General features: G+C 34.3%; 1 protein-coding gene across 1 annotated transcript in view; it reads left to right on the forward strand.

Moving 5' to 3' along the window:
- Window positions 1–25,207, forward strand: part of SKAP1 (src kinase associated phosphoprotein 1) — a 305,931-nt gene that overhangs the window by 83,941 nt on the left and 196,783 nt on the right. Inside the window, exon 4 of the mRNA XM_019981906.2 lies at window positions 13,677–13,793. Coding sequence (XP_019837465.1) covers window positions 13,677–13,793 — 117 coding nt within the window. The remainder of the gene's footprint in view (window positions 1–13,676; window positions 13,794–25,207) is intronic.

Genomic DNA, 25,207 nt, shown 5'->3' on the forward strand with positions numbered 1-25,207 from the left:
AAACAGGGTGTGGTAGAAAGAGCATGGACGTTGAGGCCTAATAATCCTGGGTTCAAGTCTCACTATACCATTTAGCTAAAGGTTATGTGAACTTAGCAAGTTGCTTCATTTTTCTGAATCCTGGCTTCCTTATCTATAAAACAAAGATGTGCCAGACACTGTGCGAAGTCTTTTACATGCATTATCTTATCTAACCCTCAGAACAGCCCTATGGAATAAGTACTGTTAATATACCCATCTGATAGATGTGGCTACTGAGGCAGAGAGTGGTTAAGAGAATTGCTCAAGGCCAATCTCCTCAAGGAGTCTAACTTAATCAGTATGACTTTGTAACGTACTCTTTTTAGAAAACATAAAAGCTTTATTGTGATATAATTCACATAACAAAAGAATTAACCCTTTAAAAGTATGCATCAGTGGTTTTTTACTTTAGTCACTGAGTTGCACAACCATCACCATTGTCTAATTTCAGAACGTGTTCATCACCCTAATAAGAAACTCCATGCTTATTAGTATTCTAGAGCCCAGTATCTTCATTGCTGTATTTTACTGCCTCATTGCAGGTTGTCATGAGGACTAATAGTAATACGTGTAAGTCCTAGCATGGTGACTGGACATAGTATAGTTTCTGTTCATGGTGTTATGATAATTCTTTCCTTCCATTTTCACCTAAATTTTCATATTCGTCCACTGTTTAACTTCCTGAATGATGTTCATTTAAAAATAATGAAATAGGAAGAAAAATAATCCCAATAATTTATTACTTTAATATAGAAGGGACATAAATGAAAGACCTCTTTTAATGGGCTTAAACAAAATTGTAAAACATGGGAAAGAAAGACTTTTTATTTTTATTTTTTATTGAGATTCCTTTGATAATTCAAGCCCTGTTTACTTTGAAAACTTTTTCTCTACCTAAATTACTTAAAATTACAAAGAAAGTACATTGGAATCTTTGCTATGGAACTTTACCATTTCCGCAATCAGATATTTAAAACGTGATATTGCTCAAATCTCTGCAACAATATTAGCTTTACCTTTTTAGATAGCCATAGTGCTTGATGGTATTGATCCTAGTGACAGTTACAATTAGAAAAAGTTTCAGTTACAAGACATAGTGTTTATAATTTAAATTTATTGCTATAAAACTTCTTCATGAGTATTAGAAAAATTGCCCACCATGGACCCAGAGTCTAAAACAAATGATACAATATTTAAAAAAAAATTTAAGAAAGACCATGGGAATATCATAAATATATGTAACAAAATGGTATTTTTTTCTGTCCAATGGTCCCTTACATTATACTTGCAATAATGGTAAATATGGACCAGTGAAATTTCTTGCCAGCTTGAAGATTCTTTGAGTATCTGCATAGGTGATGTAGAGGGTTTATGAGAAAATTACTTGGTATATTTCAATATGGAAACTTTCCACTATGTGAATCTTAAAAATCTTATTTTGAAGTGGCAGGCCTATATCCCTTGTCAAAGTGAATTGATGCCAAAAAATACAGCTTAGCAAAAGCAAATAATACAAAATGAATAAAGCAAATGTTATTATAAAACCACATTAACTATAGATTAAAAGAGATTTAAAAGCCATATCAACTAATGTGTGAACCTTATTTGCATCCTGAATCAAACTATAAAATCTACGAGAGAATTAGTAATTTGGACACTGACTGGATTTTTTATGTTGAGAATCTACTGCTAATTTTTTAGGTGTGACAGTGACATTATGTTTATATTTGTATGCTGTGATATTTGAAGATAAAGTAATAGATTCTGATGTATTATTCAAAATAATATGGGAGAGGAAGAAATAAATGGGGTGGGGTGTAGATGAAATAAAATGGATCATAAATTATGTTGAAGCTGGACAATGTGTACAAGGGGAGTTATTACACTTTTTCCTACCTTTGTACATTTTAAAAATTCACCATAATGCAAGAACAAAAGAAAAAATCTAGTTTGAAATTAATAAAAAATGTAATGATATTTTGTTTCTAGTATGAAACCTGGTACATGAAAGCATAAGATACTTTATGTATTTGGACACAAAATACATAAAACAATGAGGGTTTTTTAAGTTTTTGTTTCAAGTTTAATGTTTTATTAAGGAAACAGCATGAGCTTTGAAGTTAGATCTGAATTCGAATCCCAGTTCCTTTACTAACAAGCATTGTGAGCTATAGCAAGTGACATCACCTTCTCATTTACAAAATCTTCTAATAATATCTATGTGTGTGCGTGTGCTGTCCTTCAGTGTCTGATGCTGTGCAACCCTGTGGACTGTAGCCCACCAGGCTCCTCTGTCCATGGAATTCTCCAGGCAAGAATACTGGAGTGGGTTGCCATGCCCTCTCCCAAGGGATCTTCCCGATCCAGGGATCAAACCTGCGTCCCTTGCGTCTCCTGCATTGGTAGGCACGTTCTTTACCACTAGCGCCACCTGGGAAGCCCTAATAATATCTTCTTCACACTTATTATGAGTTGTAATGAATTTTAATAAGATGATGAACTCATGAGGAGTGCTTGCCGCTTGGTAGGCGCTTACTGAAGTGGTAACAAGTATTATGTTTATGTTTCAAAGTAGGGCTATGCAAGTAAATCTATGTATGGAACTTAGGTAATATATATTCACATATCTTTCCATAATATTCATCCATTCCAGCTGAACCCTGGTATAAGGCCATTTAACTCACCATATATATATATATGTACTGGAGTATATGTATATATACATATATTTGTGAGATTTTGTATTTAAAGGCTGTGTGTGCAGACTTTTTGTTGGTAGGCACTTCAGAGGTTAGATTTATGAGCTTATTGCTCTGTAATGTCTGAGACATGTTGAATCGAAGCATGGATGTCACTTTCCTTCTCTTTTCTTACTATCACATACTTGGAGCATGTAGTTATGACAACTACAAGAAGCAAGCCATTAAAGCAGCAAAGAAACACCATCTTAGCACTAAAAAAAGGAGAGAAAGGTTTCCCTTTGAAGTTGAAGAGAAGTGTTTTTGACTTAATGGAGTGTACAGTGATTTTACAAGTTTTATTTATGAAAATACTCTTTGCATTCATGCCAGAAGGTTTTAGCACAGTCATAAGTAGGATTTACACAAAGAAACATAGCCGAAATTTATGATGTGTTTGCAAATGTAAGAAAAAGTCTGAATTTACAATATTTGTAATTTATTGTTAAGTGTCTTTCTATCACTATTCCTGGAATGCTAATATTTTATAAACACAAGTGTTGGTTATGAACCTAGAATATCCTAACCTATACTACTTTTTAAAAAGAAATCTTCCAGAATGTTTTCCATGTCTTTTGGGAATTTAACAGGGGGAAATGTACACTGGACGAATGCTCCTGCCTTTGGCTTTAGCCCAAACTTTTAGCATCAACAATCTTGACAGCTGCTTTTGTGACTTGACTTCCTTTGGACCTTTCTCCCCTTTCCCTATTTGCTACATGTTATACAAATTAATCTGTAGAAAGTGGAAGTATACATACACATTGTTTTTGAATTTAATTACTGACTTTGATACCTTTTCAAATATTTTACTTCCTATACATCTACTGGTTGGGTTTTTCTAGAGTGGAATAATGCAATAATGCATTTTTAAATTAATGCATTGTTTTGCAGATTCTATCAAAGGTTAGTTTTTGTGTGTTTTTTTTTTTTTTTTTTAACAAAAAGACTCACTTTTTTCCTTTCTAACCTTAAAATTTTCTAAGGCTTTGATGTCCTTTGTAAAGTCCCATCTTGGCATATGTGATCTTGAGACACAAGAAAAAGAACTGACTTTCATGCAGGCAAAAGAACTCATTTGAATCAGATGCTGCTGCCTTCTGTATTCCCTATACAATATATTATACGCACAAATGTTCTTTTATAGCATTGTTTGGAATAGCAAGGACTCCAAACAGCCTAAATGCTCTGCAATAGGGGACTAGTTAAATAAAGTATGTTATATGCATTTAATGGAGTGCTACATGGAGATTAAAGGAATATATATGTGTATCATGGAGAGCTCTCCAAGGCATATTGTTAAATGAAGAGGGCAGTTTGGACAGTGCACTCTGTGTATGTGTGTATGTGCACACACATGCATGCAAGTCTGCTTGCTTTTATTTGTATATAGTATATTTTTGGAAGGATACACATGAATCTATTAACCATGGTACCCCTGCTGAGGCGGGTACCAGTGTGAGTACAGAGAGAATCTTTGTTATTTATATCTTTTGGTGCGATTTGAATTTTCACCATGTGCATTAATTATTTTTTGGCTAAAAATTAGTTAAAAGTGAAGTAAGTCTATTTCTGCTAATATGAAGCAACCTCCAAGATAAATGATTAGGAGGAAAAGCAGGATACAAGATAAGACAAGTGCTACCTTTGTTGTTTTTTTTGAACAAAAAGACTTACTACTCTCACAGACACTTGTTATATTTAGACAGAAAATTCATAGAATACCCACAAAACATATTGCTTCTGGAGAGAAGAACCATGAGAAGGGAAGAAAGATGAGCTTTCATTACACTCCTTCTTGTAATGTTTGAAATTTTTGCTCTGGGCATACTTAACTTTTTTATTTAATAAAGCTCACTGTAGTTAACAATACTGTATTGTGTATTTGAAGGTTGCTAAGAGAGTAGATTGCAAAAGTTCTCATCATAAGAACAAAATTGTAGCTATGCGAGGTTATGGATGTTGACTAAACTTACAGTCTTGGTGGAGGAGTCTTACCTGTTAATGTATTTTCAACTCATTAAAAGGTTATGGAAAATCCCCCCCAAATTTCTTAATGTATACACCTATTAAATCACTATGATGTACATCTAAAACTAATACAATATTGTATGTCAATGATATATCAACAAAGCTTGGGAGAAAAAGAAGCACGCCAAAAAACTTGATTTAATACAGTAGCTCTTTTTCAGTAGAATCATGATTTGGTAGTTTATATCCATTCATGTTTTTTCCTTGTTTATTTTTACATATGAATTTATAGGTGAGATCCTGATGATATAAAATAGCAGTATTCTCTGTTGTTTCATGTTTGGAAACCAGTATTACATAAGTGTGGCAAGTTAACCTACCACTTAAAAGTGTACTTTAAAATAAATAATAAAATAGGATCATATAATACCCATGGTAATTGATAAAGAATACCTTTTTACCCTATCTTAGTCTTTCTTTTTTGCATGCGTGGTAATTAAAAATTCATAGAACCTCTGATTCTTGTCATTATGTAGATGGCAAAGAAAATAAAGTGATAAATTAATGACTGCTTTAATTTTATTTGATTAGCCTGGAAACTTGTTGAGGAAAAAAACATAAACTATTTTTTCTTAGATAGAATTATCCCTGGATCAATACAGAAAATCAGGTAAAGAGTACAGTTCTGTGTTCTGAACACAGAATTTTGGTATAAATATTAATTTACTTCAGGAATTGTGCCTCTAATGAATTTTCATGGTTTGGACCCAAAGTGTTGAGAGAAATCTCTGGTTAATTTGAATACAACATTTTTGGGGTTTCTGCTTAAAATTCTTTGTGAATAAGCCCTTGGACTTGAAAGCCAGTGAGTTTGTTTGATATCTGGAGACTGAATAAGGTGATGGTTAAGCCCAATTCTCTTATATAGCATTTCACTGTGTTTCTCAGCAACACATACTTCTCTTGGAAACTTGTTTAATAGTTATTGTTTACCAGGAGAGGGTGGGATGATTTGGGAGAATGGCATTGAAATATGTATAATATCATATATGGAACGAGTCGGCAGTCCAGGTTCGATGCACGATGCTGGATGCTTGGGGCTGGTGCACTGGGACGACCCAGAGGGATGGTATGGGGAGGCAGGAGGGAGGAGGGTTCAGGATGGGGAACACATGTATACCTGTGGTGGATTCATTTCAATATTTGGCAAAACCAATACAATATTGTAAAGTTTAAAAATAAAATAAAATTAAAAAAAAAAAAACAGAAAAGGAACTATTAAGTTGTGTACAAGGGGAGTTACATGATATATAAAATAAAGATTCCAGTCAGTACTAATACTTGAGAGGTAGAGTGGAAGAACCAATCTCTGAACTTGTCTATCCCTGTCAGCTGACATGCACTTAACACACACTTGCCAGTTTAGAAAGTTCTTGATCACAGTTCATCTCTAAAAGGCATTTCCGTAAACTTAAAAAGTGATACCACTTTTCTTAAGATTAGTGCACTTTCCTTGTTAGTGCTACCCCAATAAAGATGGAAAAATAAAATTTAAATACAAGGAGATACTTTTCCATGTGAAACTTCTGTTCCAAAAAAGGCCAAACATTGAACAGAATTGTTGGTGTTAAGAGGCTTTGGTGGTTAATGTTGTTGTTATACACATACATGTTGTTATTTTCATACATGAACAGGAGTTCCTATTAAGCAGAGGGGCAAAAGGAGGCTGAATTTTGTCACTTTTTGCCATTCCAGCTTTAGTGGTATTGGAGGTCTATGTTACTCACAAAGAAAACTCACCTTTTCTTCAGTATGTTAAAAGATGTTTCACGTTTTCAGGCCTGCTTATCTTACCCATAGTACCTTCTTTATTATACGTTATTTTATTTTTACTTCTTTGTCTTTTGTGAAATTTTCTTATATCTGCCTGTAGACAATGTAGTCCCATTCTTCTTCAGCAGGAGATATTGAAATCCAAGTGGGCTTATAGTGTCCCTCAAGAAGTAATATAAGCTGATTGGGATATGATAGATCCTAGGATGCGTCAGGACAGGGACTAGGTGCTGAGGTCCACTCAGTTTATTATTTGAGAGAAAGGAAAAGAGGGAAAGAGAGCAAGATAAATCAAGTAGTAATAAAATTGCTACATTCAGAGTTAATGACATATTTTTGAGGCATTTCCTACTCTGAGACTTAAGTATGGTGGTGCCAGAAAGGAAATGAGTTCTATAGCTAGGCCAGGTCAAAGCTGTATTTGGGTGTGGAACACGTTGCCTCACTTTCTCTGAAGCAGCATCAAAATATCCAGGATCAAACAAAATCACACAGACGTCACTAGAAAAAAATTCAACATATTGATCTGACTAAACCCAAAATGTTGTATTTTTTTGTAAGCATGAGCTTCATGCTAAAAAGTGGTATTTCTTTAAAAAATCACTGCAACAATACTATAATAGGTACATTTGAACCTATAAATCGGACCAGCTCCTTCTTGACCAAATAATTGACCACATTTGACTTTGTTAGTTTCATGCATAATATGACTACTAGTATTCCCACTACTTATAATAAATTATACTTTTGATTTTATAGATTTACCTTGCTGAAGTAAAAAAAAATACTGATATTAATGGCACATGCCATAAATTCAAGTCATTCAGTATGCTTTGCCTTTGAGTAATAATTGTAATTTACAAAGCATGCATATTTGGAGACTGTACAGCTCAGTGAATTAGAACAAGATCTTAGTAATCAGACAAGGCGGGGTCAGAACCACTTATGAGTCACCTGTATGACTTTGGGTAAATTGTTTAATCTCTGGATCTCAATTTCTTTATCTGTAACTTTGGGTTAATAGTATATCACAGGATTATTTTGTAGATTAAATGAGATAGTACCTAAAGGGTCTTGACCCAGAGCCTGTAACCAGTAAGAGTTCAGTTAGCTATTATATTTTTATTGTTACTAGAACTGCTTTCTCCTATAAGTCAAAACATGTTGAAAATTCAGTTGAATAGCTTCATAGTAAGACTTAAACGCTGAGAATACAGTGGAAAACAGAACAATGAACCAATAATGTCAGTTATGATTGCCTGGCTACCATATAATAAATGCATTCATTTTATAGTATATTTACTACATACTACCAAATACCTAGATTTACATGTTTTGAATTCTGTCAAAATCTCATTCCTATTGAAAATATTCAGACTCAGCAGGTCCCATTTTAGTAGCAGTTGAACAATAACAGTGGTGGATGGAATGTGTTAGCGTAAAGCTGGAATGATTGCTGACAGGCTGTAATTTGCTTTATGAAGTGTGCGTTGTCACATATACAATTATCTGGTTTATATTTTGCTGTCAGTCTTCCAGTTTGTTAATGTCCAGGAGTTATGTCTTTATGTGAAACCTAAGAAGGGTTAAAAATCTCAGCATTTGCGGTGTGAGTCAGGGGAAGGAAGGAAAGAGCAGAGGGTTCACACAGTGGCTACCTTTTTTTTTTTTTTTTTTGAAGAATTAGGATGATGCTACACACTGCAGCTCACCCTACTGGTCAAAATGAAAAACTGCATCATGAAGGATTTTTTTTTTTTTTTTTTTAAAGGAAGGAGGAAAAAAAGAAACTTTTCCATTGGCTCCCCTGGGCATTTTCCTGTCCAACTCACCCCTGACAGATGTAGTTCATTCTGGAAGTATTATTAAACCATGCTGCCCTTTTGGTTGTTGGAGTGATTCTGCTATAAGCATCCAACCTATTTGATTCCATTTCTTATCGTTTAAACCATGCTCTCTCTACAAATGAGATCCCTAAAGGTTTTTAAAAAGTCTGTGATTCTTTGCATGATTTATACAATTAGTATAAACAATATTCCAAGCTAAAAAACAGTCATAGGCTCAATTTATTTCTTGTACATTCAAGATCTAGTTGGAGCAACTTTTTAAAAGGATGATAAATGGAAACTTTCTTTACCTGGGCCGTCATTTGTTCTGTAGACTTAATGACATTCAGTACTATTATACTCACTTCCAGGGCCTTGGGGGAAAAAAGAATATTTATACATTGAGTTATGGCTAGATGTAGGAGGCCAAAAGAAAAAAAAAAAAAGATGGGCAGGAAGTCAGGCTGTATAGAACAGAGAAGAATTTGAGACCTTCACTATACATGGATTAATCACAAGAACTAACCATGCAAATCGAAACGGATATTTAGAAATAGGTGAAGCCTCTAAGATGTTCTGTGGGAAACACCATACATTTTCTAATGCATGAGTATGTGCAATATGGTATCTAATTTATAATGGAAGTGTTGACAGAACTTTAGATTTGGTGTTACAAATGTTCTCCAAAATATGTTTACATGTGAATAACACTTCACATATATGGACACGTATGTACTCAATATATTTCTTTAGTCGGTATTATATTTAATAATTTAGGTGAATGGTTATAAATAAGGAATAATAAGCTGAAGTTTTACTAATCTTACCTTAGTTCAGCTTTGGGAACTGCATTACTGGGAAATTGGTCCGTGAAAATCTGGCAGTATTAACGTTATCAAGCATGAAAACTAACTGGATTGGATCAGAGACCTTTATTTATGACATTTTGTTCAAGATTTATTAATTTAAAGAAGGAGCTGTGTATCTCACAGGTTCTTAAGTACTAAATAGAGTCAGAAGTTGTATATTCCCTTTCATTGTCAACAATGAAAGCAAAAACAATGCAACTTTACATTAATTTCATTTTCCTTATATTATCCAGAGATACTTGGTGAAGTAATAGCAAACCCTAGAAAATTTTCAACCATGCCATATAGTTGGTTGCAGATGTGCATAAAGTTTTTATAATATAGCTCATAATTAATTAGGAGAAAAGTAAAAGTTAATGACTTCATAGTACCATGAAAAAACACATTGAGCCTTTGCATATTGAATAAACAAACATATATTTATATGTTGTATTTATTTTTCTTACGGTTTTATGCTTATGTTTTATGCTTTTTTATTTTTTCTGTCTTTTAAAATTTTTCTCTTATTTCTTGGTAAAATCATCATTATGGTTTGTTTTTATCCGCAAATAGTACCTGCAAGTTCAGAATCAGATGGATTTGCTGTGAGTCAAAATAGTTACGAGGGGAGCATCATCATGGCTCATTTTCTCCCCTGTTTTATTTGGAATTGAATTAGGAAATGAAAGTTTTTAGCAGTTTAATTCACTTCTCCATAAAGTTTATGGAGCAGCAACAGCTGGTTGAATTCATGGCAGAAAAAGCCAACTTCAAGTGGCCAAGCTATTGTTTCAGAATTAAGGGAGAAAACTCATTAGCTGTTAATGAAAACACAGGGAATAAAAACAAATAGCACAGAAACCCTAGCAAATAATTACCTTACACCTGACACAAAGCTGCTTTATCTTTCTGCTCCAACCCTCAGAGATTCCCACCTTATCATTCTATGGAGCATGAATGAAATTGAGTTTGACTTAAAGGAAAGAACAATAGAGAAGCCATCCTCCTTACAGGCTCCTCAGCACCATACTCAGTGGAAACCTACCACTGAATATACTAAGGGGTGTTTCTGGTGCCCAATTCTTATGATACTTAGGATTAGAGGAGCAAACTACCAGCTAATAGCAGGTGAACCCTTAATTTAGTTCCCCCAGATCTTGTTTAGAAATACAAAAGGAAGGGACTGAAGGTAGTGGATGTGATTAATGGAGATATTGTGTGTTAGAATATATATATCTGGATAGAAATATATTGATTCTGAGCAAGTTGCAATGGGAAAGAGTGTCTCTAGTGGCTAGGGTCTTGCTTGTGAGAAAGCCACTCAAAGCAGGTGGAGTTCTAAGCCCTAATTGTAGAGCTACTGAATGGAAATGTCTGTCACTATGGTTTGTGATCATTTACGTCTGATCCCACTGGACTGTGGTTGTGGCCACTTGTAACTGCAATTCTAAGAGCTGTAGATGAGTCCAGAGATTACTTGCGATTATGTTTTAAGAACAAATTATGTTCTAAACTTCAACAAATCCAAAATGACCACAGTAATTGTTAGTTCTTCTATAAAATTTTTCACCCATGCATCTTGAATAATTGTAATCATTTTAATTACATGGGAGTGTCTATTTATATGTCACTGGCTTTTTTTCTGTGTGTGTCCAGGGGAGCTGGGCCACTTGATATGACACTGAAAACACTTACAGCTACATTTCCCTCATCAGGAACTAATTACACTTGGATGTAAAAAATATTTTTAAATGTTTCCCCCACTGCAATCATTTTTAGTACTGACCTAGGCTCTGTTTTTCCTGCATTGAGTTGTTTACCTTTGTTGTCGTATACTTTACAGAGTCATGGTCTTGTATTTAGCACAGAGGTAGCTGTTAAAAGCTCACCTGGAGTAACTACGTTTAGATACCATAGGAATCACATGGAAGTGACTTTTCCATCTGAAGTTAATAATGCATGCATGCATGCTAAGTCACTTCAGTCGTGTCCAGCTCTTTGTGACCCCATGAACTATAGCCAGCCAGGCTTCTCTGTCCATGGGATTCTCCAGGCATGCCAAATCCAGGTAGGTATTTTGGATAATACTTTAAAAATGGAAGCTCTAAATATAACTGAATTGGATCCTGTGACAGGAAAAGGACACTAGTGGGAAAACTGGTGTAATCTGAATAAGGTCTGTGGTTTAGTTAATAGCAGTGTATCAATGCTAATTTCTTGATTTTGACAAGTATACACTAGTTATGTAAAAAGTTGACATTGGGGAAATTGGTTGAACAGTATGTAGGAACTCCTTGTACTATCTTTGCAATACTTAGAATAAATCCACAACTATTCCAAAACTTAAAAGCTCATTTAAAATAACAAAGCAAAGCAAAGCAAAGCCCCTCCTGATTTGCTTTTTTTTAAAAAGCCTAGACTGCTAGAATATGTAAGAGTGGATTTGTCAGATTTCTGGAGCAAGCAGAAAACTTTGAATCTGGAGTGACAGTTGATAAATAATGCCCATTATGTCCTACAAATGCTAAATTTTGCTTGGCAACCCATATGACTACTTTTTAACTGGATCTTTGTTTGACTCAAAAATGTTAAATTCCTTTAATCTCACAGCTCACTTTCAGGTTGCCTGCCAGGCTATACATTTAGATTGCCTTGATAATATCATTTCAGTGGATTTGCAGTGATGTAAAATTTGAGGATTTTAGTCCTCAGTTCAGTATTTGAGATTTTTCTGCTTATAATAGAAATTTCTCAGTAGTACTTTAGCAGAACTATAAGCTTTGTATCTTGATCAAGTAACCTAGTAAAACACAGCATTTCTTCCCACTCTAGCCAGTGACTGTTGTGTGAGGGGTTTGTTTGTTTTCATTTTACTTTTATTCTCCACAACAAACTCCACAGTTTATTTTTAAAGTCCTGTATCTGCAGGTGTTCAACTCAGTTATGGATGTCTACCTATCATTGGGCATCTGCAGAGGAATCTAGATATGATCATCTAATTTATGGAAAGAGAAGGCTACAGCTTTCCACTTTTAATCATTTTATATCCTCCCTATCCTTCTAGTTTAATTGTAGGAAATAAACCTTTAAAGTGAGGCAATACAGATTCTATGTAGGTTGTTCAGTTTCACTGCTCCCTAGTTGAAATCCAGGGCCAAAACTCTACAGTGTTTACTGAGATTAGCATTGGTGATTTCCTTTGGAAATTAGTATTTGAGATAATATTAAATTCAGTTGAAAATCCCCTTTTCATGTTTGTGAAATGAACTGAGCAGCTGTTGGTGTCCTTTTATCAGCAGACTGTACCTCTGTTTGGGGGATTTTGAGTAAAGCCATTTGCAGTGCAGAGCCTTTTCTTCTGGTTTCTGAATGAACTAACATCTTCTTTCTAAACCTTTTAAAGTGTTGTAATAGCATGGGCCACTTCTACAAAATATAATCCACTAGTGTGTCAAAAACGCCCAAAAGAGATTAGCATTATTTTAATTGCCTTATTCAGAATTGTATATACATTACCTTTCATCAAAGCAATTTTGCAGAACAAATATTACCTTCTTAGGGTTTTTAGAATTCCTAAGAGGTGGTTGCATAGGCTGTAAACCAGAATTATAAAGAGAACTTCCTTAAAATTGCAAAACAAGTAGTGATTTAAATTGGAATAGTCCAGATTCTCTCCAAATTTTACATCTCTTATTTTTTAACAAAGGAAAGAATCTTGACCTTGCTGCTGCTGCTGCTGCTAAGTCACTTCAGTCGTGTCCGACTCTGTGCGACCCCATAGACGGCAGCCCACCAGGCTCCGCACCCCGCTCCGTCCCTGGGATTCTCCAGGCAAGAGTACTGGAGTGGGTTGCCATTGCCTTCTCTGCTTGACTTTGCTGCACTGTATTATGTATAGAAGTTTAACTCTTTGTGTAATTTATTCTATTTCATTTGGAAATAGAGGCATTCAGGGTAAAGGCAGTAATTAATGGGATATTTTTATAACTACGTTTTCATTTTAAGTGTGATGGGGAAATTTCTTTCTGGTGGCAAAAGGTCTCCTCACTTTAACAGTTTCTAAGTTCTAGTTAGTTGAATGGAAAATTTCCCATCCAGGTAGGTTGGTTCTATAAATTATTTATATGTTTCTCTTATGTTAATAGATATATTTGGTAAATACCAGAAGGAATCTGGGCTTCCCTGGGAGCTCAGATGGAAAAGAATCTACCTGCAATGCAGGAGACCCAGGTTCAGTCCCTGGGTTGGGAAAATCCCCTGGAGAAGGGAATGGCAACCCACTCCAGTATTCTTGCCTGGAGAATTCCATGGACAGACCATGGAGTCGCAAAGAGTCAGACAAGACTGAGTGACTAACACTGGCCTCTAGAAGGAATCTACAAAGACATTTATTAAGATATCAGAAGTATGACTTTGTTTCTTTCTTTTTTGTCCCTCAGGGGGAGACCAACCTGAAAATTACCTTGGACAGGACAGCTCCGATGATAATCACAGTGGAACTCATGGCCCTTCTTTTACATCAGATGCACCTTTTTTGTCAGATTATCAGGATGAGGGTGAGTGTCATCTTTCTATCTTTAGGATGACCAAACTTTTATACTTTTTGTCCTGGGTCTTTGCCTTTGGTCATTTTCAATCTAGCAGCCTTCAGAAGGTTCTCTGTATTGGTAATCACTCGTTTGCAAAGAACAACTATTTGTTTCATTGTGGTGCTATCCTCCTAGATAATTCAATAGTTCTCAAGTTAATGTACTTAGGGAAACACTAATTCCATATTGGAGCAGGAAGACATCATTATCGATCTTTCTATAAGAACTGTAGCTGAAAAGCTAAGAGACCTTTTTAAGATTGCAGGGCCCAGTTTAACCTTCTTTCATATTTTTTAGCTTCAGTGAAGTTCATGAGAATTAAGAGCATTGTTTTATGATTATTGAATTATTGATATATTGAGGATTATTTGAGACTCTTGAGCTTATCATATTATAATAGGATACCATTTTTACCCATACTCACATCTCTCTGACCATATTGGTGTTGTCTAAGGGGAAGGGAAAATCACAAGGACCATAATGCAGATCTTCCCGGATCTGCATCCATTTCATTTGAAGATTTGGGAATGGAAAGAGTTAAATAATTCAACCCTTATGAACATTATATTAGAAACACATTGGTATGTAATATAGTGGCATGCAAAATATATATGAATTTTTAAGATACACGAATATAAAAAATTTGGCATGGTGGCTGCCGGTTTCTGGCTCAGGCTCAGATATCCCAGGGGTGGGAGTTCACTGTGCCTCTTCTGGCATTTGGCCACTTGAACAGAAGGTTTGATCATCATTGATGCACATGGTTATCTTATCAAAGTCTCTCTTGTGCCTTTGCAGTGTGTGTGTGCTGGGGGGATGTCGAAATGCTACTAAACTGAATATTAAATTGGAAGCTTATTATTCACTTAGGGATTGGGACTAAAGTTGGTAAATTATTCTTTATTTTTCTTTATTAGTCTGTGATCTTGGTATTTATTTTTCTTGCAAATTTCCCTCCGACTTTGGCATTTTCCAAGTGTTCATAATCCCTGCATTCCCTTCTCCTTTTAATTTGTCATTAATTCTTATTTCATCTAGCCGTTTTGGTGATTTTGTATTTTCTTATTTTCGTTGAATTGATAACCACCAAACAGAACTATAGATTCAGTCACACAGAAGCAGTTTATTTTGTTTGAGCTTTGTATCCTAGCTCAATTAGTAATACCTAAGTTTTTACACTAAAAACATCATTTGGGTTGAAAGCTTAATAATTACACTGGTAGCTGATTAATAATTATACAAAATTAACAGTGCAAAACAAAAAAATTTGTTTTGTTTCTTTTTGATCAATCTAATGCTTGACAGAATTAGAACAATAGTACCTCATTAATCCATGGGTCACTTAGTATTTCCAGCTTTCCCAAACACAACTGAGAACACAGTAAGTAAGCCAGAAAGACCTCTAAGTGGAAATAATATATTTAAAATGTTTTCATTAAAAATAGTTGAAATTAAAGAAAGTGATTAGCATTGAGAGATAAACCTATTACCTGGAAAATCCCAAAGCACATTAAAGTTGAAAGAATTCCCAAAGTGTCACTGTTAATAGTATAGGTAAGAATAGACTTGTTTATTTGACTGTAGGATGATAAGATATGTTTCTGCAAAGTATTGAATCTAGCAAAGTGCCTAGTGCCTGATGGATAATGGGCACAATAAATGTTTGTTTCCTTCCCCTGAAAAATAAAGATATGTACATTTCTTGTGAAATTAAAGAGATGCTGATAAAGATGTTAAAATTTTAGGTAAACTTTATATCCTATTTTACTAGATTACACCATTATAGAGAACAGTAACATTTGATATGCTATTTATTCATTATTTTAACAAATACTTATTTAGAGATTATAAGGTAATGCTGAGCTAAGCTATTAGGCAGTAAAAAGTCAAACACAGTCCTTGCCCTCATGGAGCTGACTATCTCATTGGGAAAACACACTATTAATATGTTGACAGATGGACAGATATAAATGCTGATGAGATAGCTACAGTGATCCATTAGGAACAAAAGATTTAAAAAAATTTTATTTATAGTAACATTATTTTAAACACTTGGAATTTTTATCTTTATTAGAAAAATGAAAGATCAGTCCTAAAATTTTTCAGCTTGGTTGCCTTCCAGCTGTAGCCAGATCAGTATCCTAAACGTACAGTTATGCAAGGACACAGTCTGATCCATTTGGCCATAACTTCAGTGATGAGAAGCAATAGCCATGGTGCGTGTCGTGTTTGGGTCATGCTTTTGCGAAAACTACAAAGAGATCTAGAAGAATATAGAAACCTGACCAGGTGCGACAGCATAAAATGAAAACCAAGGTTACATGCTAAACCATGCATAAAAATGAGAGCATGTTGCTACCTAATCACAATTCCTTCCCCTCTTCCTTTGTAAACTGCCCTCAGTCTGAGAATGTCAGGCTATAGCCTATGGAGAGATACCTACAAACAAGAGCATAACCCCATAATCAGGAATGAAAACTTGCTAACAAGTAATAAAATTTAGATTTATAGACTTAGGAAGACATAGTTTCTACTGTATTGAAGGAAAAATTTTTTAGTATGAAGCATTCAATACAGTAACTACAAAAGCCAGCCAACTATGAAGCTCAAAATCTGATTGCTCTCATTGTGCAAAATATACAATGGATATATAATTACAAAGAACCCCCGTGTATATATGGGACTTCGCAGGTGGCTCAGGGGTAAAGACTCTGCCTGCCAAGGCAGGAGATGCTGGTTCAGTCCCTGCATGGGGAAGATCTTTTGCAGAAGCAAATGGCAACCCACTCCAGTATTCTTGCCTTGGAAATCTCATTGACAGAGGAGCCTGGCAGGCTGCAGTCCATGGGGTTGCAAGAACCAGAAATGACTTAGCAACTAAACAACACATATATAAATTTTTTAAAGATGGGTTAGGGAAAGTGTTCTATAAAAGGTTATAGTGACTCCTTCTGGAAGAAAATTTTAAAAATGATTTTAAGTGAAGAAACCAGAAATCTGTAATAATGTATTAATATTATGTATCATGTATTATTACCTTCTAATTAAAGAAAAGGTAATAACTGGTATTGGTCAGATATATCTGGGAAGAAATGAGGAAGAATGTTTTTCGAACTTATTTTTACATCTGGATGTTAAAGGTTATAAAGCATTCTTGTTCTCCAGCAAAATGAAAAGTAGAATTGGAAAAGTAAAAACCTGTAACCATCATTGGAGAAGAGTAAAAATGATTAAGTGAAGAGCCTTTATAGGCCAATTTATATGCTGCTGCTACTGCTACTGCTAAGTCGCTTCAGTCATGTCTGACTTTGCAACCCCATAGACGGCAGCCCACCAAGCTCACCGTCCCTGGGATTCTCCAGGCAAGAGCACTGGAGTGGGTTGCCATTTCCTTCTCCAATGCATGAAAGTGAAAAGTGAAAGTGAAGCTGCTCGGTTGTGTCCGACTCTTAGCGACCTCATGGACTACAGCCTACCAGGCTCCTCCGTCCATGGGATTTTCCAGGCAAGAGTACTGGAGTGGGGTGCCACATGCTACTTGACTTAAAAGAAATTGTAGACTTGTTCATGTACCAGTAGTGGCCATTTTCAACTCCATGCCTTTTCTGAAAGATATATTAAAAAACAGAATATTTTTAAAATAAAGAAAATCAGTTTTTATGGCCTTATTTTTAACACTTCTTAAAAACATTTTTTAATGTTTTGTAATGATAACTGGAGGATTTGTTGTTGTTCAGCCAGTCAGTCGTGTCCAACGCTTTGCGACACCATGGACTGCAACACACCAGGCTTCCCTGTCCTTCACTACCTCCCCGAGTTTGCTCAAACTCATGTCCGTTGAGTTGGTGTTGCCATTCAACCATCTCATCCTCTCTTGCCCCCTTCTCCTCCTGCCCTCCATCTTTCCCAGCATCAGGGTCTTAAAAGACCCTGACTCTTCGCATCAGGTGGCCAAAGTATTGGAGCCTTAGCTTCAGCATCATCCCTTCCAATGAATATTCAGGGTTGATTTCCTTTAGAATTGACTAGTTTGACCTCCTTGCTGTCCAAGGGACTCTCAAGAGTCTTCACCAGTACCATAATTTGAAAACATCAATTCTTCAGTGCTCAGCCTGCTTTATGGTCCACCTCACTTTCCACACATGACTAATGGAAAAACCATAGCAAGTCTACTCATAGTACCCCTGATAGATTTTATATTCAGTGAGGATAAAAAAATGTTTGTTCACAAGCCAGTTTGAGACCTCATTGCTGTGAGTTGTGTGTAAGGCCTGATTTTACTATATAAATTATATTGTTTCACATAATAAATAAACTGCACTTCTTATAGTACTTATGGGATGTGTGAATTAATGATGCAGTGATTAGTGGTAAGTGACCCCTCTGATTAGGTAAACCTTAGGCTGAATACTGCTGACAGCTTTGGAGGAAAATGTGTGTGTTTTATGGCTGCTTGACTTGGAATGTTAGAAAGCTATTGCAAGTTCAGTCATTGGTACCTAGTAGGTTGAAAGAGTTAATGGCCTAAAAACAGCAAGCCATTTGCTTCCTTCTCACTGATGGGGTCAAGCACATTACATTCTTCGTGTGTATTTTTCTTAAATTACATAAACTATATGAACATATTTAGGGTTGTTAGTACCTTTTTATTCTATTATATGATGATAATAGAAATGACTCAAATAGTCCCTTTCCATATATGATTATATAAATAAACATACATACATTCAAACAAGCATTTATCTCATTTTATTTTTATTCTTCAGTTATTTGCTTTTATCTTTATTGCTTGCAGGTATATTTTTCTTTAATAAGACATATGACTCCTGTCAAACCTAACAGAAGTTATGTCTGTGTATTTAGAGTGTACACTGCGGAAGAGCACAAAACTGGTTTCTCTGTCTGTGTTTTGAGAGTCAAAGAATAAATTCCTACTGTAAAACACATACTTTCATGAGCATGGTAGATTTCTGAACAAGTCTCTGTTGGCTTCAGGTGAGTCCATCAGATTTCAGATCATTTGGAGAAATTAAGGACTCAGTGTTGAGTTAACTGTGATAAGGGTAAGTAAGCTGTCACTCAGGATTGCAGTGGCCTCCTTCATGAAGATAAATGTCTTATTAGATCTAAGACATCATGTCGTTTATATAGTCTGGTATAAATCACAGATGAAGATGACAAACTGGGCTTCAAAGTTGACAGTAATTTATATAACTTAAACAAATGATTACCAAGGATTATACATGTTTTGTGTAGAATAAAAAAAACAATAACAATTATCTGTCTATGAACTACTCATTTTTCATTCTTCAGCCAAGCATGTTTGGGCTGTTGGTGCGTATTTAAACTCTAACCTTCTGTCCAGTGCTTTAGTAAAGCACTCTCGCATGTGTTGATTGTTGGATAGCTTCCATAATGCCTCTTTCACTAGGAAAAACTCCTTGCAAACTTAACCCACATTTTAACATTAAAACCATGGCAGTTTAGACATGGAAGAGACTTGGTAATCACCCAATCTAATCTCTGTTTTACCAAAATGGAAACTACATTTTAAAAAGGTGAAGTGCCTGGTCCTATGGTCAGCAAGACAGAATCAGTAAGAAAACCAAGACCTGGGCACAGCCTCCCCTGACCCATACCGTGTACTTTCCTCACCTGCCTGATCTCAGCATGCTTTTCAGTGCGGACCCAGATAGCTTTGCCTGACCATGGGCATTAAGCTATTTTTCAGAAGTTTTAGTCAAGTTCTTCAGACATGTGTGTCTCTCTGGCCTATGTATGTTATCTTCCCAGAATGATTTGGAAGCAGTATTTTATAAAGAATTTCAAAGGGCTCCATAAATTCGGACAATTACAATTGTGAAAAGCATACAATTAGTTTCTGAATTGACTTGACAGAGAACTAATTCATTATCTTTTTTGGCTTTTTTGTCCATGTTATAGATTTTAATAGACTGCCAATGAAGAGTTAGTTATTGAATTCCTATATTGAATGCCCTTATTCAGTTATGAATTTAGATGATGCGTGGAGGATACAAAAAGAAATAAGGTGCGATTCCTTTGGTTAGTAAGTAAATCATCTAGTTGAAGAGAGAAGACTGAACACCCCCACAATAAGGTATATGGTACATAATCAAGTGCTGATTTTGAAGGACTGAGTTTTCAGGAAAAAAACAAAAAAAAACAGTTGGTTGGACTTACAGTAGTTTGAAAGACAGTCAGGATAAGATTTGGCCTTTGCTGTAGCCAACGTGATTTTAGAAATTTTTTCCACACTGGCAATATGAGCAAAAGCCCATTCTTTGAAAGGTCAACATTTATTGAGCTTCTACTATAATTAGTAGTGAAGTAACAGTGGCCATTTTAAAATGTAAATAGTTGATTTTTAAGTGAGTGATTTGGCTGATGAGATTAAGCTTTTTTATATTGCCTCAAATATTTTTTGTTTCTCTCCAAATTCTAAACGAGTCAATGAGTGTAGTGGTAATATGAAAGTCCTAGTATGTTATTATTGAAGTTGTTAGTGTGGTCATTACAGTGGTGGCAAAATGATATACAGTGTTTTGGTTGCTAATGTAATATAGTTATCTGATATATATATACATATATAAAACTGAGTCAAAGGCAGACCATTCTTCTTCAAGCTGCAAAGCCATTGACCATTTTTATCTCAAAGTTTAATATTCACTTAAATGTGAAAGAATTTTGTTTAAGCATAAAACTTTCAGGCCAAGTATGTAGATACATATACTTAATTTATATAGGCATAAATTTTATTTATACTTAATATACATTATGTTTTATATATTTTTGTTGTATATATATGTAAGTGTATATTTAGAGTGATTTCTTCATGCTTTGGTGATCTTTGTTCTTCTAGCCATAAATTCTTTTGCTTTGTCATAGAACTCTGGCTTTTCAAGTAAAAAGTAAATGTTAGTAATGCTGTTTAAAACGATGCTGAAACATGTTAATCTAGAATATTATTGTCTACTATGGGAAGATTGTTGAATTCATAAACTATAATTACACTTATGCTCTACACTGCCTTTCTGACTTTGAGTGACAGGCTTTTTTATGTTAGGCCCTAAGTAGCTTAAACCCAGATACATTAGTCTAGAGGGAAATATTATACAAAGTGGTTTCTCTGGCTTGTAAAACTGGGATTTATAGGGGAGTTGTTCCTTCATGGAAAATTTTCACTTATAGAAACCTTTAGCCAATTATTTGTGGACCCATTTCTATGAGCTGTTAGGGTATAGCTTATATGGTATAGTTTATTTTAATGGAATTCTGTAAGAGATAAGCATAATTTTAATGGTTAATTTTGTAATTATGTTATTTCATAATAATACTCCAGATTTTGTTTTAATCAAAAAAACATAGGGTTAACTGGGATCATGAGCACTCCTTTCTACAAATGACCATTATCATCATTGAAAGACATTTATGAATATCCAAGTACGTAGTTGGGCCTAGAGATTGTCACAGCTTAGGGGAAAAAAATCACTTGAGTTATCTAATCTAGCCCTTCTAATGAATTCACATCATTCTTACTAATATCTCATTTAATTAATTATCAAATATAGCCATTATGCTCTGTATCCTTCCTTTGCAAGACATATTTCCCGCCCAACTATTATTACTAATTTATTCTTCATGTCTAACCTAAACTTTTCCTTCCTTAGTTTCAGGCCATTGCTCTCTTCTATACCATCTTCCGAGACTGGATAATTCCCCTAATTCATTTATATTGTTACCTTTAGAAGATATTTAAAGACTGTGAACATTCATCCCTCGAGTCTTCACTTTTCCAAACTACATAAATTTCAGTTCTCTTAATCCTTACTTCACTCTTCTCCTGCCATACTCTCCACTTCTTGGGCGTTTTATCACATTCCTTGATATTTTCCATTCCGAAGGGTTCACCTAACCAAAAGAGCTGACTAAAGCGTAAAATCTCATATAAACCTCTTGAAGACGCCTAAGTGTTTATTTGATGTTGGTGTTGGTGATCATCTGGTGGGCACACTAGTGTAGTGCTTGCTTTGGCATATGTTGGGATATATGTGTATTTTAATGCCTTAATGTATTATGGCCTGTTGTAATTGAATGTCTATAAAGTAGCAGTTAAAAGGGTTTTATAGACCTTAGAAGAGATTAGAATTCTCTAGCCCCCTCTTGTGGTAAAAGAAAATATTACTTTTGAACTTTTCTGGATTGTTTTGTTTTAAATGATGTCCAAGGCTATAAGATACATAAGTTCTCAATATGTGAATATAGGGAGTGAATCCAAGAATTTAAAAATTATAGACTACTACATATAAAAACTACACACACACACATATATATACATATATATTGTATATGTGTATGTATGTGTGTATGTGTATATATATATATATATATATATGTTCGAGCACAAACACATACTCAGATCTGAGAAGTTCCTATTCTTTTATTAATGCCCTAAAACCTAAAAGATATTAATTTCTTAACAACTGTCATTTCAGTATATGCTTATTACACAAGTCAGGAGGAGGACAAATAAAACCATAATCTTGAGGGTTTATATTCCTAAATAAATGAAGGAGGCTTGAATATGAATTTTAAACCAAATTTGCAGGTACTTTTTTCTTTTTCATTAAAAATGGATATTGTTAGCATTTCTAACAGATTTAAACAGATATCCTATATCTCCTATAACAAATTAATTTATTAGTTTTATAATATATTATTGTAGCATTCCTTCTGTGAATTTCAGATATATTTACATAAATGTCTAGTAAGTAGCAAACAGATGAAGGGAAGATTGAACTGGCATGCAGATGAATCCAAGTGTATTGCCTATGGAAAAAACTTCTACATGTAGCACAAAATTGTTTTTCTGGGAGGCCATTAAAAGTAACATTTCTGTTCTTCCTTGGAATAGTTGGTCTAGAGATAAGAACCAATCAAGAGTTGCTATTAATATGCCTTACATGGCAATCCAGGAGGTGAAAAGATTAAAGTTAGACACTGCTCCTCAATAGTTTTTTTTAAGCTACTTGAAAAACTTGAATAATGGTTGAGGTAGATTGCCTTTATGAGAGATCAAGTCACATTCTAATGAAAAAAAAATGGGGTCCTGTTTAGCAATTCTAAGAACTCTAGAAATAAATTAGAGACCTGATTTTTAATATTAAATATTTTTAATTTTAAAAGAGAGGATTTAATATTATATTCACTGAGGAAGTACAAGAGAAGAGTGGCGTGAACATAGCAGAACAAGATGAGAAGGGGTTTTACACAGGTGAAATAAGTAAGAATAGCATAATGATTTAAATATTAAATAGAGAACTGGTAGTTTTGACTGATTCTCTTTTTTCTCCCCCATTTGAAGAGATGATAATTGTTTTTTTCAAACAGGGAAATTAATTCACTTTATGTGCTTCTCCCTTAAGATGTACGAATATAATTTTAATCTCAGCTATTTATTAATTTTTAGTATTGACATTCCTCTGAATATCTAAAGACAAAATTTAACAAACCTAAAGATGAAATCTCTTAATAACAAAGCATTTATGGATCTTCATAGTAAAAGTCTAGTTTTTACACTTTTAGAAAAACAATAATATGACAACATTTTTGAGATTTATCTGTAGTCAGGTTGAGGGATCTTATATACCCCTATTTCCTAATCTGTGGTCAGGTTTCTCAGGCTGGATCTGATTTTTTCATGTTAAGGCCATACTTTTCATGAGACAGACTAAATTGTGGAGTTTCTTTAAAACTTTGGAACATTCTTATAATTATGAGTAGAGATGCAGATAATGGCCTTTAGTTATACCTGTGTCTGTTTCAATTAGTTTGGTCATCAAAAAATTACAACTGCTCTTAGGTACATGTTCTTTGAACTATTGATTTTAGATTAAGCATATATATTTTCACAGAGCCCTTTTAAGTGTAGCTTTCTTACTTCAAGATAAGTGTTTACTTGGCTTTTGGAAAAAGATTCATTTTAGAAAAACTGTTTATTAACTCAAATTCATTAATCAGTTTAAGATTTTGTATTCTTGCTTTTAGCATTAAAATTAGGGAAATTAAAACAGCCAATTTGTTGGATGGTTACAGTTAATACATTGTAATATAGAAACTGTTTGCAAATATTTGGCTTTGTAGCTATAAGGAGGTGTCAGAAGGTTTGTTGGAGTTTTGTGATCATTGTCAAAGTATAGGATAGAAGAGATTTTCCTAGAAAACCTCATCTGAGTTCTTATTAAATGTCATTATAAATAATTTTTATTTTCCTTGTCATATCTTTAAAGCTGAGAATAGGCAGGTTACTTACTTCTTCCTTGCTTTTTCACTCCGTATTACAAATGCTTTCAGTTGTAAAGCAAGAATTTTTTCTGAATTTTTCTAAGGAACACCAGGTCAATTCAAGGAGCTTGTTGTGTGAAATCCTTTGCATGTTGTTTCTTCAAGAATAACAAATTTATTTAAATTTGATAATGTTGTTTTTAAGTGTTTCTCTCTTAATTTAGAATTCTTTAAAATACCCTTTTAATTTAGGATAAGACATAAAAAGGAGCCAGAGAAACCTACTGTCTTTTTCACTTTTTTAAATCCTGGTTTCCAAAAAAACAACTTTTCACTGCTTTTATAGTTGTTCCACAGATAAATTATCAAATCATAATATAGTTTAATTCTAAATATATATTAACTTTTAAAAAGATATGTTTCATTTCATGTTAAGAGACAATATATATAACTTGTCTTACCAGTGGAAAGACATTTTTCAGCTATATAAGAAGTCCCAGCTTTATCTAAATGAGAGAGAAAGGTACATGTATGAATAAGGACTTTGCATACTGGGTGCAAAGAAATTTAGCACAACTGTTGGAAAAATTGATATTAATTTCAGTTTAGTTAAGAAGGCTAGGTTACTACACTAAATATGTCTAGCAAAAATAAATGCAGACTAACTTGCGAAGGTACATAAATTTATAAACTTTTAGGATGTTTACATTTTGTTTCTGGTGGTGGCCTTCCTTAGCGTTTTTGTTGTTTCTTATACTCTTTTTAAGAAGTTAGTTAAGGAGAAATTTCTGGAATTGCACAGGTTAATTCTAACAGTTAGTATTTACAGCACATTTTACAGTTCACTTATGATTGTTACTAGTGTTGCTGTTACGACTGTTACAGTATGAATCACTGTCCAGAGTGTTGCAGGGATCCTGGTCTAGCACTACAGAAATCAGAACTAGGAAGAACTTTCACGACTTTGTTTACTTCTCCTATATGGAATAGGTAAAAACTGAGTTCTGATTTAGTTATAATTTTCTTTAAACTCTTACCCAAGTTATCACTGACAAATTCTAACATATTCTGTTTTTCAG

The sequence above is a fragment of the Bos indicus genome, chromosome 19 (genome assembly GCF_029378745.1).
Source record: "Bos indicus isolate NIAB-ARS_2022 breed Sahiwal x Tharparkar chromosome 19, NIAB-ARS_B.indTharparkar_mat_pri_1.0, whole genome shotgun sequence".
Taxonomy (NCBI): Eukaryota; Metazoa; Chordata; class Mammalia; order Artiodactyla; family Bovidae; genus Bos; species Bos indicus.